At 43.9% G+C, this 21,775-nt stretch overlaps 2 protein-coding genes across 1 annotated transcript; one reads left to right on the forward strand and one right to left on the reverse strand.

Annotated features, from left to right (window-relative positions):
* Positions 1-21,775, reverse strand: part of LOC118773784 (zinc finger protein 239-like) — a 161,254-nt gene that overhangs the window by 30,738 nt on the left and 108,741 nt on the right.
* On the forward strand, positions 5,508-17,468 carry LOC118773786 (zinc finger protein 879-like). The gene is made up of 7 exons (XM_036522879.1): positions 5,508-5,785; positions 8,122-8,324; positions 9,343-9,435; positions 11,044-11,167; positions 11,928-12,723; positions 12,816-12,874; positions 15,336-17,468. Exons 1-7 carry the CDS (start codon positions 5,749-5,751, stop codon positions 16,601-16,603), a joined length of 2,580 nt encoding a protein of 859 aa, XP_036378772.1. The 5' UTR covers positions 5,508-5,748; the 3' UTR covers positions 16,604-17,468.

Here is a 21,775-nt window from a genome sequence, read left to right on the forward strand (position 1 = left end):
CACCAGTTTGAATGTTCCTTTCGGAGTACTCACTATTTACTAATTACAGTGTCAACTCCACTTACTGTCCTCTTTGGAAGTGGTTGGGCAGAAATGGGGGGATGATTAAAAAAATGTTACTCCAAACAGCAGTTGAATATGAAGGGTGTCCCTCCAATACTCGTGCAAGCTGGTGCGACTTCTTTTCACACTACAAGCCCCATGGTGCACCAGGAGACAGATACCGAATGGAGGACAGGCGCATACCCCTGGCATCATCTGAGTGCTCTGAAGGCACTCATGCGAATCACAGGATGGTTGTGGTGTTACGAGCAAACCATGGCTGACCTTCCCACCCCTGTCACAGGCAGAGTGAAGCTGGGTCCTCAGTGCCTGAATCCCAGGCAGAGTGAAGCTGGGTCCTCAGTGCCTGAATCCCAGGCAGAGTGAAACCAGGTCCTCAGTGCCCGGATTCCAGGCAGAGTGAAGCCGGGTCCTCAGTGCCCAAATCCCAGGCAGAGTGAAGCCGGGTCCTCAGTGCCCAAATCCGAGGCAGAATGAAGCCGGGTCCTCAGTGCCTGAATTCCAGGCAGAGTGAAGCCGAGTCCTCAGTGCCTGAATCCCAGTGAAGCTGGGTCCTCAGTGCCTGAATCCCAGTGAAGCCGAGTCCTCAGTGCCTGAATCCCAGTGAAGCCGAGTCCTCAGTGCCTGAATCCCAGGCGTCCTCGGCAGCTGTGGAATAGCATCCCTAACCAGTGTATATATTACCTTTACACCACTTAACTACATGCACAGTTGGGAAATTGTTTGCACGAGTGGGCAGTTCATGTAAGTGATGCTGACATTAATGCATTGAAACAATCAATCATGCTAGTGACTAGATGAAATTGTGACAATATTAAAATATCTGTTAGTATGATGGGAAATTGTTTATTGCAGCAATGGACTTCATAATTTAGCTGTCATGTCTGTTGGCTAACATAGACCTAGGGTTGTGTTAACAGTCTCGAGACGAGCCGTTTATTTAACTTCAGGTGAGCTAAGAGCTGTTGATACTGTACATTTAACTGTTTGGATTGCAGTGAGTCAGTAATATGTCACCTGCATGTACAACCTTGTGTCACATTCAGCATTCATTAAAAGCTTATTGCGACAGCCTTATTCAGCTGGGTTTGTTCATTTAATTGCAAACAGTGGCCTGCATTAAAAACCTGATAAGTCCTCCCTGCTTCCGAGATAAAGTAACAAACTACCAACGCTGTTATTCACTCCCTCGAAAGCTCAAACTGTCAGTGAAAGACTAGGCTGTGACCCTTAATGTGTACTAGAAGAAACTGTGAATTTGCAGATTAAATGTTAACATTATGTAAATCTTACATGCACCTGACAGACGCATAATGACTTAATTCATTACATTATACATCTCAATATGCTCGTTTTATTATACTTGAACAAATGATCTGAAATTATGAATGCAATGTGGTACTTAATAAATTCAGTAGTTAAGCTAAATAGAAGTATTCTCAGTGGCACACTGCAAAATATGTCTTACATTTTAAGACAGTTGACATGAATTAGTAAGTATTAAGTATTACTTTTTGTTTCATTATATGTATAAAGTGCTGTCGTAGGTAGATGTAATAGCAATTGGTGTAGAAATACAGACAGAGAAACAATATGAGTGTTTGAGTGCACATACACACTTTATTGTCACACTAAGTAGGAAAATCAGTGCCTTTAGCCAGGCGGTGGAACAGTCCAGACTTCATTAACGGGTTGAACTTCTCTGATTGTTTTACATGAAAAATAAGCACTGGGTGCAGCAGTATGAAAGAAACCAAAGAATCAGGACAGAGACGAGCGCTGTGCTGTGCTGTTCTGCACACCTCTACCTGCACCGACACCCTGTCAGGTAAAATGCAGGTTAGCCAGAGCCAATTCACCACTGTATCCATTTAAGCATAAAAAATGTATACTTGGAACAAGACAGGATTTCAAAAACAACACTTAACCTTGTGCTATCATGAGGGACCAAGAGGTGTATTTAACAAAGACTGAGAACCAACTGAGACTTGATCATCTAGTTTGTACTGTGAATGGTGTTTTGTTTGCTCAACAGTACAGCAATTTGTTCATAAAATGCAGGCTAGCTGGAAATAAACAGACATTCTTTAAAAAAATTAACATATGCTTTATAATATTCAAATAAATCTACGTATATAGCGATAATGTCAGTATCTAAACAACATTACCACCTTTAAATGCTTTTGTATGCTATGCTGATTAAATGTCTGCTGTGCTGAAGCTACCTTTGGCTTCTACTTCCCAGTTCCTAACTGTCTAGACTAGTAGTATAACAATCACTGTAACTTAAATATGGAGTCATAAATTCAAGTAAAAAAAAGGTTAATAATACTATGTAAGTTTGATCTCTGTCTTGAGGCTTCATCAGATCACAGGAAGTTCACAGACCGCTCCCTGGAGCAGACAGAGCTTTGTGATGGGTCTCTCCACAGTGTTAGTCTTAGTCTGGATACAGACTCAACACACAAGGCCCCTGGAGTCTGGCATGGTCTTTATACAGCCAGTAGGGTGCAGTGTCATCCACAGTCACAGTGTCTGCAGGTGTGAAGTTTCCTTCTGTGTGAGACCAGTTCTGGCATTTCTGCAGGACAGGCAACTATTTGTGAGTTCTCATCTTTTCCAAGACAGGTCAGCATTGTTCAGAGTTTCCATGTGTGAAAGGGGCAGGTCCTCTTTTTGGAGAAGCCCTGGGGGTATAACAGGTTGTGTTTTCAGCAGTAAGAAACACGTCATCTGAGGTCTTGGATCTAATTGAACAGTGATCTTCCTGCACGAGTCTGAAGAGCTTCATTAATGCACATTGCTACAGAACAGAGTTCTTTCTCACACTGCAGGTCTGTCTTTGCCATGGTGTTGAGATCCAGCTGGTGGACTGAAGACCCACTTGACTCCTCTCTGTAGCAGAGCTTCTTGCAATCTGCATTAATTCCAAGCTTCAGAAGCTTTGCGTGGTTCCTGCTCCAGGTTTGCGCTGCTCTCGGAATGGATGCTTACCAGTGGCGGCTGGTGAGCTGGAAACAGGGGAGGCTGAAACATTACCTTTAAATCTATCATTACTTTCAAACTGTTCCCCTTTATCCTCCTTGATTAACAAGGAAACAAATAATTCACAGAATAATTCACACCAATGCGTAAATAGAGTAAATGATTATGTGCACGAAACAGAGCAGATTGTCTGTAGTTTGTGCGCTATTGCAAAAACTACAGCATGAGGTTGTTTAGTTAACAAGGATGGCAATTTGAACAATTAAGTGGCAAGTAATCCGTACCCCATACCATGGCTGGAGGACCTGTTCGCCTCACTGTCTGGGGGTAAGCAGTTTTCCAAGTTAGACTTGAGCCACGCCTACCAGCAGGTGCTGGTGGATGAAGAGTTGCAAAAATACCTGACAGCGAACACTCAGAAAGGTATGTTCACATATTGTCGCCTTTCCTTTGGGGTAGCTTCCGCCCCCGCGATCTTCCAATGAATCATGGAAGGTCTGATGCAGGGGATCCCTAGGGTGGCAGTTTTAGATGATTTGTTAGTCACAGGGATTGACACAGAGGACCATCTAAGGAATCTAAATAGAAACAAGTGTGTCTTCCTACAAGATGAGGTGGAGTATTTAGGACATGACGTGGACGCACAAGGGATCCATCCAGTCCAAGAAAAAGTGCAGGCGCTAGTGGATGCGCCTGCGCCTACTAGTGTGTCCGAGTTAAAAGCCTATCTTGGTTTATTAAACTACTATGGGAAATTCTTGCCCAATCTGTCCACCCTCTTGGCCCCCCTGTATAAACTGTTGAAAAAGAATGTGAAATGGGAGTGGAATACAGAACAAGAAGTGGCGTTCCAAAAGTCAAAAGATGCAATGCAGTCTGCAAAGGTGTTAGTGCACTATTCAGCGGACCGGGAATTGGTGCTGTCCTGTGACACCTCACCCTATGGCGTGGGAGCGGTGTTGGCACATTGGATGGAGGACGGCAGTGAGAAACCAATTGGGTTCATGTCCCGTACTTTTCCGGGAAAAATGTTTTTAGTTATTGTTGATGCTCATTCAAAACGGATTGACATCTACCCCACTAACTCAGCTACTTCACAGGTCACCATAGAGAAACTGAGGCAGAGTTTTAGTGTGTTTGGCCTACCGCGAGTGCGAGTATCTGACAATGGGACATGCTTCACTAGTGCCGAATTTGAGTCCTTTATATGAAGCAAAATGGTATCCAGCATGTGATGTCAGCGCCTTTCCACCCCTCCTCAAAAGGCTTAGCTGAGCGGGCCGTTCAGACCTTTAAAGAGGGAGTGCAGAAGATGAAGAGGGACACACTGGAAACCAGATCGTCCCCATTTTTATTCAGCTATCGCATCACCCCACACACGACAGGGGTGTCTCCAGCTGAAGTGATGATGTCACGACGATTAAGGTCCACCTTTGATTTACTCCTCCCTGACATGAAAGCAAAGGTACAGCAGAAGCAGTTAAAACAAAAAGAGTGGCACAAAGTTGAGAAAGTTGAGAAATGTCTCAGTGGGTGATGAAGTTTATGTCCGAAAATACAGCTACGGTCCAAAGTGGGTCCCTGCGGTGACTGCCAGCTGTACAGGCCCACTGTCGGTACTGGCTGGAAATGGACAAAACTTCAAACGGCACATTGAATAAATCAAAGTCAGACATTCTGACCCAGCTCTGGATTTCCTGGAAGGGAAGGTGGGAGACAAAGTGAGGGATGAGGTCCGGGGTCTAATGAGCAACTTACCTCCTGAGTCAGTGGATCTCCCCGAGCCTACTGCGGTTGTACCGCAGGAGCCAAAGGCTGTGTCTGAACTCCCACCCACGGTAGGGGCTGAACCTCCTACTCCACCTTCTCTAAGAAGGTCAACCAGGGAGAGATGTCAGCCTAACCACCTGGAGGACTTTGTTACATAACAGGACACTGATCTGCATTTGGTGATGGGGGAAATTTGAAGAAAAAAAAAGTTTTTTTTCTTTTTTGTTACGTGTTTATTGAGTACATGCTTAGGGAGTTCAGAGTTTCTGTTGGAATAGGCACTGAAACAAATGTTCACAACTAACTGGCAGAATCTGTTTCTCTGCGTGCCTCACCACTGCCTTTCTGTAGGCTATGGAAGCGGAGAGAGAGGGTGGAAGGAAAAGTAGTTCCTATCCTAAACAACAATTTAAAAAAATACATGAAGTAAAAAAAATTACACACACACACATAATAAAATCACTGCTTAAAGACAGTACCTGCTATCGATTTTTTAATATGAGGATCGATTCTCAAAACTGAACCATCAGGATTGGAAGTATCGATAATTTCAAGTTCTTGAATCTTGAATCTTTGGTGTCGATCCGCCCATCCTTAATAAGCAGCAAAAATACTGATTGCGAATCTCTGGCCTCCTGCACAGTAGGTGGCGATAGGCAGGTCTGAATCTGTCACAATCCGCACTGTTAATTCACTGAAGAAGCAGGAGACGCAGACGGTGCAAATCTGCGAGAACCAATACAGAGGCAACCACAACAGAATTTCTTACTTAAATGCACTTTTACAAACGGATGGCGTTTGTAAGCGCAGGCAGCGAAACGCACAGACGTAACCGGCCTCTCGGAGAATCAGCCCGGTACATCAGCCCGTAGGTGCTGCGAACCAGTTGCAGATTTGATCGCCAACTCGCTCTCTCTGCGTTTCGTTGCGATGGAAACAGAGGTTTCATCAAGAAAGGAAATCAGAGGTGTGTATGTCTTTCTTCTCAATAGGCATCGTCAGAGTGACATGATCAGGTAATGCATGACAACCTAAATTATACGGATTTCCCCCATTTAAAATTGCTTACGGACATATACATAAAATCCATGGCCGCAACCGGGGGGTGTGGCGGGGGACGATATATAGGTTTTGTCAATGTTGTTGTCATACAAACATTATATAGAGCATCAAAATACATTGATCTACTGTATGAAGCATGATAATTAAGCGAAGGTTATTTGTAACCTTAGCTAGCTATAAAAATAAAAGAAAAAAATGCTTGAGAGTAACACCATTACAAGCTAACGTCACCTATATTCATTTCCAAATTTGGCTTTGAAATGTTTCGCAGGCCTACTATTATTGATACTGTCGCCGACATAAGCTGTTTTCTAATCAATGGGTGTTGTGTGAAACGTTAGCTAGCCTACTAATATTAAAGAAATAGCCTAGCCTTCACCATGGCCAGAGCACGCATATTTAACATGTTTCATACAATTGTAGCAGCCGATTCCGCTGTCTTTAGGAATTCAAGTTGAGGAAGCCATGTCTGTTCACGGAACCTCCAGAGGCACCCAAGCACAACTGCATCTACGGAAAGCGAAACAACCCAAAAGTGTTGCCTGTAGTTTCAAATGTCTTGGTGTAACGGGTGGTCTCCTGCGTTGTGTGTTTTAATATGATGTTACGTGGGTCGGCGAGCGAGCGAGTTTCGAACCGAGGTTCTTACTGCTCGCTGCCAACCCCTTAAAGCCAGCGTCGTTGCCAGTTGAGCTAAAGGCAAATTGCCGTTAGCCTGTCGGCGACAACGCTACTTAACCAGGTCTCAGGGGGAGTGACGTAGCCGCTGCAACCACTCGGCTACCTGCTACCCGCTACCTAAGGCTTTACGCAGGACTCACACGAGCTAATCACTTCAGCTCCGCTACATTGGCACACATACCATAGCATAATAGGCCTACATATAATAGGTTGTCTACATTCCTATTAATGTTCTGTTATTTTAATTTTGTTTCCTTGTTTTTCTTTTTTTTTTGCAGCGGTCATTTGTCGCATTTAGCCTACACCGCCTTCTTGAACCATTTCGCTCCCCGTACATCCAGTTGTGATTCTCACTTACGTTAATTTTGTTAATACGTACGATAACCTGGCAAATACGTAAGAATTGTAGTATGATGGCGTAAAGGGAAACGGAATTTGGAGGGGAACGGAATTGGGTGCTTCACTGGACGTCGGTAACATCATAGCTGGTTACGGGCATGATAACATATGGATTAAAGAAAAAAAAAACAGTTCGATTTTTTGCATGATATTCGCTTCGAGAACGATAAAGTAACGCATGAACACACGCTACGGTAAATAAAGAACCGCAACCGGATGCTTGTTTCCTGAAGTCTCGCAAAACAGACTCACATGGGGCTGGTGGCAGAAAGTGGCTTTGGCTCCTGTAGACTTACGTGCAAAATTCACGACTTTCTCACTGTTATTAAGTAACTTTACCATGTTTCTATAATGTCAGTATATTTTTGCATTGTAGCAGTCACATACTACAAAATATATTCCCACCAGCATGATCACATGAGTAACTTTAGAGATGTATTTTAACACGGGTTTTTCCTGTGTGTCAGCCAGCACTTTAACAAGCACCGACCGTCTTGGCTAGTTTGAAGGTAAATTAACGTATTGACTGTGTCTAGTCTTAGATAAAATATGAAACTTCACATTTCGTTTCTTATTAATGTTACACCTGACAGCACAATCTTCGCTAGTGCTGTTACTGGGGATCCGTGGATATGTGGCTAAACTGCTACCGAGCTGCTAACGCTAGGTAACATTACTAGCCTTCTGTTTCCCCATAGAATCATATGGTTTTTCGACCACGTTACCTTTACTTAAAAAAAAAAAAATGTAGGCGCACATAATCGTTACTGGAGACAGATATTATTTAATATACATCTTATAGATCATGTAAAAATGACAAAATGTAAGATTACATGATGATACAATAAAAGACACTGTCGAGAATGGTCAGTTTTCTGCTGGTACTGGTTAATGCCTGGTGTTCCACTGGCTGGCTCTTTACAAGCCATATAACATAAGCAACTAAATGTTAAAAACAAAAATTCATATGGCTGTTATTCATTGCAACATGGACCAAACACCTTGAAGGCAATATTGAGTATGTAACTAAAGCTGGCAGCTGGGGGCAAACAAGCTGTGGAACCAGGAACAAGTGCTGGTAACTGAAGCCAGTGCTGCTTTAGATGTGTCAGAGGTGCTCCTGTTTGTGTGTAGATTCCTTATGTTCTCTCTCTGTTGCAGATCCCTCTCTTCCTCTCTCCTCCCTGCGCCTTTTGGTTCCCCCTCTACGGCTGTTCTCTGCAGCCATGTGGCAAGTGGTGCAGCAGCGAGACATAATGCATTATGGGAAACTGGAGGAGTTTGTGACTTTGGTGACAGAGGCAGTCCCAGAGCTGCTGAGTTACAGACAGAGGAACCAGCTGATTCTGGCACTGCGAGCGAGGGTGAGAGAAGGGGCTGATAATGAAAAGTGTGATTTTTGTTTTTCCATTCAGGAGAACTACATGGAAAACAGAATTTATGTTAAATGATACGTTTCAATTCATCCTGCAAATACTGGGTAAAAGTGTCACACAGTGAAAGTATAAGTGGTTTCATAGCAGAGATGACAGCGAGTGGTGGCAGAAATTTGGAAAATATTTTCATCACATTTTGTTTGCCAGGTGAAGTAATTTCATATGTGATGGTCAGTTAGGCACGCAGTAATAAAATACCTTTGACATGAAAATCGGTATGGTTTGCATTGCAAGGTGCAGGTATTATACCCATGTTTTCTTTTGCTCTAACTGAAAATGATGTTTTATTTTAGGTTGAACTGTAAATAGATTCTTCAGGTATAGCAGCATATCAGTGTCTGTATTTACTGTCACTGTGATTTCAGCCCTCTGTGTATATTGTTCCCTCAGATCTGGAAATATTAAAATTTGAGTTACATTTATAGCAAAAGAATCTCAAAAAAGGTTTGGTATACATAATCAAAACTTCAGATATATCCATGTGAATGATAGAAATGAAGGAATATTTTGTCACAGTTTGTAGTGAATCTGAGAGCAAAGAGCATTGGCATTGGTTGATTTGAGATGGAATGAGCCAATGATCCAGTATGTTGACACAGAGTTGGTAACCAGTGATGGTTCCTCCAGCACAGCCTGACCACTACAGGGGCAGGAATGGGAGGAAGGGGAAGTGTTACTGGCCCATTATCAGTGTCTCTGGAACCGAGACTGATACTGTGGGGAATGCAGAATATGTAACTGGCAGGCTGATGAATCGGAAGGACCCTTACACTGTACAGTGTGTTAGCTGTGTGTGTGACCGCTGTGCTGTGTTACAGGGCTCTGATGTGAAGGTGGAGGTGTCAGAAGCTGATTTTGTGGAGTTCTGGTAGTAAACATTATCTCATTATTAAAGGGCCATTCTTTCCCTCCCTATCTCTCTCTTTCTCTCTCTCTCTCCTTGCAGCTGGGTCCCAGTTATGACTCAGCTCTGCAGATGCTGGTGTGGGAGTTCCTCTCCAGACTAGAGCAGCTGCTTCCAGTACCAGACCTCAAACAGGTAAGGAGACGAAACCCCACTGCATCACACCTGGACCTGCTGGGGATGCCAGCTCACCTCTCCATGTGTCCACTGACCCTGACTAAGCTTTTAACATACTTTACTCTTAACGCTCTAATGGTAAAATTCAGTAAATTACTCAGTCATTTAGAGAGATGATGGCCTGCTTCAAGTTGTAGCCAAAATATCCAAATTCGCCATTATGATTTTGTTTGTTCAGCCAAGGAGGATGTAATACATGTCAAAGTGTAACCAGAAGGGAGCCTTTGGAAGGGAGTGTGGACTGAATTCTTGTGATTATTGTAGAGTATGATTTTCAATTAATAGAAATATGTGAGTTCAGCAAATTGTGGTTTGACTTTACTCTTTGCCCTCTAGTGGTAGAATTCAGTCAGTTACTGAGTCATTGAGGGAGAACGCCATTTCAAGGCTTGCTTCAAGTGTCAGATAAAATATCTAATTTTTCTGTTATGATTTTGTCTTCTTTGTCCATGGAAGAGAATTTTGTTAATCTCAAATGTACAAAGTAAAGAATTCATAATGATTCTGAAACCATTTTCTCCAATGAAACTGCTTCATGCCAGAGAAATTGGATATGTATAATCTCTCATTTTTAATTCAACACAGACAGCATTAAGTATAATAAGCAGCCATCCAAATCATAAGACTTAGGTTTCTTATTCTCACTGGATATCCCACAATCCCTTTGTGTCTGGTGAGCCATTTATATTCCCCTGGAAGTGCAGGAACTGTCTCTGCTGACACCTGAAGATGGTTTTGCTGTTTATGCTGTAAGTGGTAAGCGTTTAGCTCTAGTTTTGTTTTGTAGGGGTTTCCTCTGAAAATGATCATGTTGAATGTACCCCTCAAAAGCATTATAACAGCAGTCTTCTTGAAGTCTGTCAATTTTGAGTGCAAAACTGATCACTTGCCTACTCCAGTAACTCATTCAGATACAGCATTTGGCCATTCAGTAAGCTCACCTGACTTAGCAACAGTATCCAAGGGGGTGGAGATTTGCAATCAGTGGTTGTTTTTCTTTTTACCTTATTTAAGTCTATGTGAATATTCTTAGATGGAAGAAATGATTACAGATGTAAAATGAGGCTCCCAGGTAGCTCATTTGTGAGAGTGCTCACCTTGAGCGCAAGCTGAGCTCTGTGCCCAGGGTGTGATGCCAGCCGCGTCGGCTGACGATGACCAGGTGCCCACAGGACATACCGGCCCTGTTCCGGCAGGAATAGGGGTGGGTCGGTTAGCCAGGGTCCCCTCCTGTCACCGCTCTCAGGCACTCTGCGATTCGTCAGGTGTCTGCGATTTGCTGGGGTCGTCAGGGCAGCAGAGTCTGTCTCCCAGCAAGCTTTCACTGCACTGTGGTGTGCTGAAAAACAGCTACAGGCTGCATGTGTGTGATGGAGAATGACATTGGTCTCACAACCAAGCACAAGTGCCAATTAGCTGTGGTGAGGCAAGCCTGGTATACAGATAGCCGTTCCAAAATATAGCTGCATAAGGAGGGGGGGCATTTTAAAAATGGTGAAAAACTCAAAAAAAAAAAGTCAAAGAAATGAAATGAAATGAAATATCTAACCCTCCTCTCTCCCTCAGACTGTATCATGGCTCGATGCTGCCCCCTCTGTCCTGGAGGAGTGTGTGCAGTCTGTCTCTGACCCACAGCATCTTAAGACCCTACTCCAGCACCACAGATGTCCTGGGCTCTGGGATAGGAATGGTAGGCCTTATTAAAGACTAAAAAGTAGTTAAATACTAAAGATGAGTTTAAGACTAAAATGAATGATTTAAAAGAGCCTTAAGACACTGAAGATCTGCTCTCAGTACTTATCAGTCTTGATTTGCTACTTTTACTTTAGACTACAGGCCAGTAACAAGCAAACACTTGGTGAATGGAGTATTTCCATTTTTATTCTTAGTTCTTATGTTCCTACAAATCCTGAGACATTCTTATTTTTAAGAATTTAATATCAGCACGCTGTTTGGCTTCATCTTTGCCTGTACGTCACTCCCCTCGCATTGATTTACTCATTTAGTAGTGTCCTGATCAGCAGAAAGAGGGCAGAACATGTGAGTGAACAGGAGAGCTGCTGTGGCTCTACGGCTGGATGCTGTGTAATGGCGCCTCCTGCTGGTTGTGGAGTGGAAGCTTTGGTACTGTCTCTGCTCTTTGCCTAACCTTTTTCACTTTTGTAAGTTGCTCTGGATAAGAGAATCCGCTACATGACTAAATGCAATCATAAATGCTTCCATGTGACACAGCATACTTCTCAGTTCCATGTAGCTGAATTTTGAACCATTCAAGAGAAATGTGCAGAAGCAGGAAGAGGGTTATGTTAAAGAATGCCTTTATCTTGCTTTTTTTCCTGTGGATCTGTTCTTTCAGGTAATGACAAGTTCTCTTTAAAATCAGTTTCTATGAGAATTGAAGAGAGATAAGTACAAAAGGTATCTATTAATTCTCTCTCTCTCTCTCTCAGTCTCTGAAGCTCTTCCCTCCATGGAAAACTCTGTGCTGCCTTCCCTCCCTCCATTTGGAAAAGTGGTGAATTCAGCAGAACTGACTGACTCTGATAGCCAATCAGAATCTGCGGTTGGTTCTAAGTACTTTTCAAGTCCTGCATCTTCAGGTGAAGAAATGACAGATACTTTGATGGACAGCAGAGATTACACGGTAGTGGAGCTGGGATCAGGTCTAAACAGAAGTAAAGATATAGAGGAGAGGATGAAGAGGAAGACTGGATATGGGATGAGCAGGGAGGAGATAGACATACTATCCAACATAAAGGAGGAGGAAGAGGAAGGTGGGGACAGGCAGAGTGAGGAGATGGAGAAGGAGGATGGTGTGAGAGATGAAGAGGACAAGGGACTTTGGAGGGAGGGCCAAAAAGAGAGACATGAACAGAGGGAGAGAGATGAAAGTGATCCAGCCCTCCAGACTGACAGAGAGCTGAAGAATGAAGGAAAATCAGACTGTAGCCAACAGGAAGGGGAGGGCCTTTCACCTCAGGTCATTTCCTGTCTTCTCAAACAGCCTAGAGTGCTGATTCGCCGACTTGAGGTCACAGAGATGTCAGTTCTTGTATCATCACTTTCTCATCCTGTGGTCAGTAATGGGAACCAGGGAGTGAGATCTCCATGGAAACAGGATGAGTTTACTCCAGTGATGGAAGACAGCTCACTGAGGCAGAAGGAACAGGTCATGATCCAGAAGGAGGAGATGATTGACAGCTTGGAGAACCCCCTGAAAGAGCCTCCAGATTCATCAGAGCCAGAGTAAGAGTGAAGGGAGAGATGAAGTCAGTGTCTCTTCCTCCTCATTGTGATCGGTGTTGCCACAGTAATGTGCCTTTATTCATGTTTTGCAGGATCTGTGCTGAACCCTCCTTTGAATCTTCTGTCATCCCCCTCAGTAAAGGAAACACAGGTGAGAAAAGCTTTCCAACTAGTTTCTCTATGCAAGTGTTTGCTGATCCAAAATGACGTCCAGTCTGTCAGCTTGTGCACACACTGTGGCATTGTCTCTGAGAAGAACGTAGCTCTTTGGTATGTGTGAGAAGAATGAGGAATGCCACTGTGGTAGCTTCAGTCCCACCAGGCCCTGGGAGTCAAGGTGTGGTCTAAATGGGTGGGTTTTGAATGCATTCTGGAAAGAGGACAGCAAGCTTGCTATTGTGGGCAGCCCATTCCAGCAGTGTGGGGTGTAAAAAGGAAACATGCAGAAGGTGAGTGTCCTTTTCCAGGAACCTGAGTTTGAGGAGCGGAGTGGCCGGGCATGAGTGTAGGGTGTGATTGTGGGCTGTCTGTGCGGCAGTACAGTTTCTATTACTGCTCAGTCAGCTAGAACCAGAATTTTGAATTTTATCCAAGTCATGTCCGGTAACCAGGGTAGAGAGGTGGGGAGAGGTGTGACAGGGTTTTATATTTGTTGATCAGTAAAGCAGCTGCATTCTGAATAAAGCGGAGAGTTCTGATTGGAAATTGGCAGGAAGCCACACAGCAGAGAGATGCAGTGATCCAGTCTGGAGAGCACAGTGGACGAAGAGAAAGAAAGAGGTGGAATTTTCAGGTGTTCTAGAGCAGAACTCTGCCACTCTGTGTCACCATGCCTGTGAGGGACAGGTTAGTATCCACAACCAGCCCCAAGTTTGTGACACACTGGCATGATGAGAGGTCATGCACTGGATACGAGCCAGCATGAAAAGAAGTTCCATTTGGATGAGGTTGAGCTTTGAGGTGCTGATACTGATTGTCCAGTTGAAGACTTTGTGAGGCAATATGCTTGTCAGCTGATGGGAATGACAGCGCTATGGCCATCATCAGGATCCCAATGGTAGAAAAGGACATAAGAGGAGATTACGTATCCGAAAGATTTTGTGTAGAGGGAGAAGAGGAGGGGACCAAGGGCATATCCCTGAAGGACTCCTGATGAGGATGTGAGGTTTTGAGATAAAATCACACCATGACTAAATAACAGAAAGGTGGGTTGGAAGCCATATGTGGGTAGTGCCCAAAGTGTCCTGTATCGCCAGGGTACCCAGGAGTATGTAATGGTCAACTGTAACAAAGGCAGCATATAGATCCTGGAGGATTAGGAGGATTAGGATTTCAAGGTAAATATCCGCGCTGGATTTATGGAAGGAAGTTGGGGTCAAACTTGATAATATGATTAAATTGCGTTAAAACATTAACGTGTTAAAGTTTCCAGATTAATCGCGAACGAGCCCTAAAATAAATAAATAAACGATAAAATAAATAAATAATTGCGGTGATGCGGTAATGAGCTCAACCCCATGGTAGGCATCTCATGACCGCGGTATTGCGGTGATGCGGTTATCGTCACAGTTCTAAACGGGACCACCAGACGCCTTTCATTAGCAGAGCATAGTGGTCAGGAAGGAACATAAGCTTGTAGTAGTGCGTTCAGATAGGGAGGTGCAGCTTTGTTGGATGTTCTGAATGCAAGAATCAAGGCCTTGAACTTGACGTGGGCAGCTACTGGGAGCCAGTGGAACGAGACAATGAGAGGTGTAATGTGGGCAGTCTTTGGTTGATTGAAGATCTGACACCCCGCCGCGCTCTGTATCAGCTGTAGAGGCTTAATGGTAGATGCCGGAAGGCCGGTCAAGAGAACTTTGCAGTAGTCAAGTCTTCAGATGACAAGAGCCTGGAGCTGTGCAGCATACTTGGAGAGGTAGGGCCTGGTTTTGGGTTGGACTGTGAAAGTAGACGTCAGTTTTGGAAATAGCCAAGAATGCTGGGAAAGCAGCTAAGTTGTTACTGGACCAGCTGTAGTGAGTGTGGTGGCATATATGGAGCCAACTTCAGATGTTTGTCACTCAGTTCTCAAACTAGGAAGCAAATTCATTAGCAACCACTTCATTAGTGGTAGGAGGTGGAGGATCGGTTAGGGAGAAAAAGGCTGAGAATGACTTTGAAGGGTCATTGGAAATCGGAAGCTGCTTTCAAGTAGGAAGACATAGCAAATAAGACTGCAGAGGGAAAAGCTGTGAAAATAGTCTGCGTGTGCATGTATGTATATTCGTTTAATATAACATTACAAATTGAGCATACTGTTTGCGGTAACTTTGGGTACTTGTGAATTCCTTTCTGTGTCAACTTAAGCAGCAGGTCATGGTTGTATGCATCTCACTTCAGGGTTCCTACAGGACTGTTTCTGTGGTGAGATGAGCTTACTGTGCAACTGCTAATTTGTTTTCTAGTATGAAGGGAAAAAAGCAAAAAACAAAGAATTAGATCACCATGACTGGGGTATTTTTGCCACTGCTGATATTGTTCTTTACATGTTTCTGTTTCTTTCTGCTATATACCTTTGAATGTTCTACAAGTTTGATGTATTTATCAGAACCTTTATTCTCTCTCTTCAGGGCAGACAGCTGAGGTGGCGTCTTGGGTCTTTGCCTGCTCCCAGTGCCCATTCACTCACATGGAAGAAGTGAACCTTCACCAGCACATTGAGAAGGTTCACCCAGAGGAGTACAGCAGGATTCTGGGATCTGGAGGAAATGGAGCAGAGAACCCACTGCCTCCCAGCAGCACCCCTCAGCACCCCACACAGACCTTCAGTGAATCAACTACTTTGAAGAACCATACAGGGGAGCGGCCATACCACTGCCCCCATTGTCCAAAGAGATTCAAAGCTGCAAAACACCTGACTGCACATCAGAGAACTCATACAGGGGAGCGACCATATCTCTGCTCCGAGTGTGGAATGAGTTTCAGTCATTCAGGTTCTCTGACACTACACCAGCGAACCCATACAGGAGAGCGCCCATACCACTGCTCCCAGTGTGGGAAGGATTTCAGATGTGCGTCACTCCTGACAGCGCATCAGCGAATCCATACAGGAGAGCGTCCCCATCAGTGCTCCCACTGTGGGAAAGCCTTCAGTCAGTCAAGTAATCTGACGGAACACCTGAGAATTCACACAGGAGAGCGTCCATACCACTGCTCCCAGTGTGGAAAGAGCTTCAGTCGATCAACTACTTTGACGAAACATCAGCGAACTCATACAGGAGAACAGCCGTACCACTGCTCTCAGTGTGGGAAGAATTTCACTCAATCAAGTGCTCTTTATAAACACCTGAGAATTCACACAAGGGAGCATGTCTACCACTGCTCACATTGCAGGAAAAGCTTCAATTACCAGTCCGACCTTAGGCAGCACGAGCGAATTCACGCAGGTGAGCATCCCTACCACTGCTCCGAGTGCGGGAAGAGCTTCTCCTATCAGTCAGCCTTAACACGACATCAGCGAAGCCATACAGGAGAGCGGCCGTACCACTGCTCCCAGTGCGGGAAGAGCTTCTCCTATCAGTCAGCCTTAACACGACATCAGCGAATTCATACAGGAGAGCGGCCGTACCACTGCTCTCAGTGTGGGAAGAGTTTCACTCGATCAAGTGCTCTTACAAAACACCTGAGAATTCACACAGGGGAACGCCCATTCCACTGCTCCCAGTGTGGGAAGAGCTTCACTCGATCAAGTAGTCTGAGACAACACCAGCGAATTCACAGAGAGGAATGCCAGTCTACTGAGATGAGCACGGGAAGAGATTCAGTTGATCAGGTAGACACTAGTAATCACAGAGGGCAGTGCTATTCCACTGCTCTCAGTGTGGAAAGACTCACCTGAGAGATTTGACAGAGCTCCAAATCACAGAGAACTGTGATTACGCTGTTCTAGTGTGGTAAGCTTTGAGCAATCTGGGAAAACAGCAGTTCTCATGCAAAAGAGCACTCACTGCATGCTCAGGGCAGCTGATGGTCCATCAGTCATTTGAAACAGGGTGGCGTTGAATTATAGTTCCTCATGCAGGATGTCTTTCCATTGATCCAAAAGAGTGATGGGGAAAATGAACCTTTTCAACACAGTGAACCATTTGAATTTGAAATAGAATCATTGTTTCAAGCGGCTTTAACCCTCAGCACCGTGATGATGACATTTAGTTCATGGGAGTCATAGCAACCAACCTCCTGTTCTGGAAGTGGAAGATGCCCGGCTCCCAGTCAGAGTGAAGCTGGGTCCTCAGTGCCTGAATCCCAGGCATCCTCAGCAGCTGTGGAATAGCATCCCTAACCAGTGTATGTATTACCTTTACAAAAGTGAAATACAATGTGAACAATCTACATGCACAGTTGGGAAATTGTTTGCACATGAGTGGGCAGTTCATGTAAGTGATGCTGACATTAATGCATTGAAACAATCATGCTAGTGACTAGATGAAATTGTGACAATATTAAAATATCTGTTAGTATGATGGGAAATTGTTTATTGCAGCAATGGACTTCATAATTTAGCTGTCATGTCTGTTGGCTAACATAGACCTTGTGTTAACAGTTGTGTTAACAGTCTCGAGACGAGCCGTTTATTTAACTTCAGGTGAGCTAAGAGCTGTTGATACTGTACATTTAACTGTTTGGATTGCAGTGAGTCAGTAATATGTCACCTGCATGTACAACCTTGTGTCACTTTCAGCATTCATTAAAAGCCTATTGCGACAGCCTTATTCAGCTGGGTTTGTTCATTTAATTGCAAACAGTGGCCTGCATTAAAAACCTGATAAGTCCTCCCTGCTTCCGAGATAAAGTAACAAACTACCAATGCTGTTATTCACTCCCTCGAAAGCTCAAACTGTCAGTGAAAGACTAGGCTGTGGCCCTTAATGTGTACTAGAAGAAACTGTGAATTTGCAGATTAAATGTTAACATTATGTAAATCTTACATGCACCTGACAGACGCATAATGACTTAATTCATTACATTATACATCTCAATATGCTCGTTTTATTATACTTGAACAAATTATCCAAAATAATGAATGCACTGTGGTACTTAAATTAAATAGTTAAGCTAAATAGAAGTATTCTCAGACTGCAAAATGTCTTACATTTTAAGATAGTTGACATGAATTAGTAAGTATTATTACTTTTTGTTTCATTATATGTATAAAATGCTGTTGTAGTAGATGTAATACTACAACAGTAGGGCTGATGTGAGCCAACACAATTCCTCGAAGAAATCCAACAGCCATGTTGATGTTTTCTGTGTGAATTCAAAGAGTAACGCTGGATTTAACCAGAGCTGGAGCGGGTGGAGTCCATCAGAGGTCAGTGCTGGGACGTCTGCTGCTTCTATTTATTTAAATGACCTTGACAGCAAACGATATTGACAGCAAAATATTTAAAATAGGTGTAGTGAAGCTAGCAGTTTGCTGCAAAAATAATTCAAGAAGGTTTATTAAACGATATCTAGAACTGGGCAGACACCTGGCAAATTAAGTTTAACATTGCCAAATGTATAGATGGGTATAACTGTCATAACGGTTATTTATGGAAATTTAGTCGAAAACTTGAGTATATGTGACATGAAAAGACTTGGCTGTAATAGTTGACGCGTCTTTCATCCGAAAGTTGTAAAATGGCAAAACATAACGTGAGGATAAGCAGCAAAAATACTGATTGCGAATCTCTGGCCTCCTGCACAGTAGGTGGCGATAGGCAGGTCTGAATCTGTCGCAATCCGCACTGTTAATTCACTGAAGAAGCAGGAGACGCAGACGGTGCAAGAAGACGCTGCGAGAATTCGCCTCTCCCACGTAAAGATAGCGATTTTCCGGTCTGAGCCGACAGGGGGTATCTTTATTTCCGGTTAGCCGTGTACCCTAATACTAGCGAACCGACAATGGCACAGTCGAGAAGCAAGAAGTGGTGTTGTGTACCTTTGTGTACAAACAGCAAGCAGAAACAGCCCTATTTAAGCTTTCACACATTTCCCCGTGATGAGGACCGCAAGAGAGTATGGATTCAAGCCATCAAGAGAGAGGAAGGCCCGCTGTTTAACGTCTGTGATGACACAGTTGTTTGTAGCATGCACTTTCGCAGCGAGGACCTGTTCAAAACAACTAGTGGTCTAAACAGAATTAAAAAAGATGCGGTGCCTTGTATTTTTCCATGGGTCTCCGACAGAACCCCAGCCAGGCAGTCCGTTCATGACAGGTCGACTGAAAGACTGGGGTTTGATGTTCGTCGAGTCAAACCTTGCTGTGGTCGAGAAAACGCTGATGTTGCTAGCGTTGCCTCGGACCACGACTACCATGTACGGACATCGCCAGGTAGGTTTTGATCTTACTCGCTTGAGTAGATGAGTAGCCAGGTAGATACAGGGCTCCAGACTAACTTTTCCACTTGTAGCACTGGTGCTACGAACTTTCTCAGCTGGTCGCACCAGCACATGATTTGGTCGCACCTTTTTTGGTACAATATGCTATTAATCAGTGACCTTGCATACTGATGAATAGTTGTCTTAATTTGCACACCCTAGTTTTGTATTGATGTAAAGATAGACAGTGAGACTGTCACCCACAAAGTATATCAAAGTATTGCGATCCGTCACCTGGAGAGGTGGATCTGCGGCCAAATGATCGCGGTTTGTGCCGGAAAGCATCTCAGCCTGCAGCATCTCGGAATGCTGCGAATGCTTCTCTAATGAAAGAAGCAGTCATTCAAAACCAGATTGCAACACCTATTAAACAAAGCCAACGTACAATATTAAATTATCCTATAATAAATAATAAAATAGATTGAATTTTATTTCAATTAATGTCATTGAGACGTCGTAAAACGAGTCTGGGAGTGACAACAGCGTGCTCGTATAGAGTAGGTTTAAATGAGTGCAATAAACGGTTGTAACATACGCACATTAGTGCGCTGACGGTTAGATGTGTACTCAGACCAGTTATTAAACTAAAACGCTGACATCTGATTTTTGGTTGGTTTATTGAGATGTTTCTGTCGGTTTACTCTGGCCCTTCGCTGACTGAGCCGGTGAATCTCCCGCTGCTTCTGAATGCGCAGCATTTTGTGCGGACTTTATCCTGATTTAGCGGAGGGTTTTCCCTGGAGGTACAGACACAGCAAAGTGAAAAAACCGTGCGACTGTTGAATCTTGAAATGTAGCTGGTGTTTCACCCATTTTAATGTTTCCACAGATCCACTGGCTGGCTCTTTACAAGCCATATAACTTACACAATTAAATGTTAAAAACAAGAATTCATATAGCTGTTATTCTTTGCAACATGGACCAAACCCCTTGAAGCCCAAACTTAATTTATAACTATAAACAGCAGTGGGTGGTAAACAGTAGGCTGTGGAACCAGGACCAAATGCTGGTAACTGAAGCCAGTGCTGCTTTAGATGTGTCAGAGGTGCTCCTGTTTGTGTGTAGATTCCTTATGTTCTCTCTCTGTTGCAGATCCCTCTCTTCCTCTCTCCTCCCTGCGCCTTTTGGTTCCCCCTCTATGACTGTTCTCTGCAGCCATGTGGCAAGTGGTGGAGCAGCGAGACATAATGCATTATGGGAAACTGGAGGAGTTTGTGACTTTGGTGACAGAGGCAGTCCCAGAGCTGCTGAGTTACAGACAGAGGAACCAGCTGATTCTGGCACTGCGAGCGAGGGTGAGAGAAGGGGGCTGATAATGAAAAGTGTGATTTTTGTTTTTCCATTCAGGAGAACTACATGGAAAACAGAATTTATGTTAAATGATACGTTTCAGTTCATCCTGCAAATACTGGGTAAAAGTGTCACACAGTGAAAGTATAAGTGGTTTCATAGCAGAGATGACAGCGAGTGGTGGCAGAAATTTGGAAGATATTTTCATCACATTTTGTTTGCCAGGTGAAGTAATTTCATATGTGATGGTCAGTTAGGCACGCAGTAATAAAATACCTTTGACATGAAAATCGGTATGGTTTGCATTGCAAGGTGCAGGTATTATACCCATGTTTTCTTTTGCTCTAACTGAAAATGATGTTTTATTTTAGGTTGAACTGTAAATAGATTCTTCAGGTATAGCAGCATATCAGTGTCTGTATTTAGTGTCACTGTGATTTCAGCCCTCTGTGTATATTGTTCCCTCAGATCTGGAAATATTAAGATTTGAGTTACATTTATAGCAAAAGAATCTCAAAAAAGGTTTGGTATACATAATCAAAACTTCAGATATATCCATGTGAATGATAGAAATGAAGGAATATTTTGTCACAGTTTGTAGTGAATCTGAGAGCAAAGAGCATTGGCATTGGTTGATTTGAGACGGAATGAGCCAATGATCCAGTATGTTGACACAGAGTGTGTAACCAGTGCTGGTTCCTCCAGCACACAGCCTGACCACTACAGGGGCAGGAATGGGAGGAAGGGGAAGTGTTACTGGCCCATTATCAGTGTCTCTGGAACCGAGACTGATACTGTGGGAAATGCAGAATATGTAACTGGCAGGCTGATGAATCGGAAGGACCCTTACACTGTACAGTGTGTTAGCTGTGTGTGTGACCACTGTGCTGTGTTGCAGAGCTCTGATGTGAAGGTGGAGGCGTCAGAAGCTGATTTTGTGGAGCTGGTCCAAACCCTGCTGAAAGACCCAGCTGAGAGAGAGCACTTCCTCCAGGTCTGACACTCAAGTCCATGTAAAGTGGGACAGGTTTCACTGCAGAGTTCTGGTAGTAAACATTATCTCATTATTAAAGGGTCATTCTTTCTCTCTCTCTCTCTCTCTCTCTCTCTCTCTCTCTCTCTCCTTGCAGCTGGGTCCCAGTTATGACTCAGCTCTGCAGATGCTGGTGTGGGAGTTCCTCTCCAGACTGGAGCAGCTGCTGCCAGTACCAGACCTCAAACAGGTAAGGAGACGAAACCCCACTGCATCACACCTGGACCTGCTGAGGATGCCAGCTCACCTCTCCATGTGTCCACTGATCCTGACTAAGCTTGCAACATACTTTACTCTTTGTCCTCTAATGGTAAAATTCAGTAA

Source organism: Megalops cyprinoides, chromosome 2 (assembly GCF_013368585.1).
Source record: "Megalops cyprinoides isolate fMegCyp1 chromosome 2, fMegCyp1.pri, whole genome shotgun sequence".
Lineage (NCBI taxonomy): Eukaryota > Metazoa > Chordata > Actinopteri > Elopiformes > Megalopidae > Megalops > Megalops cyprinoides.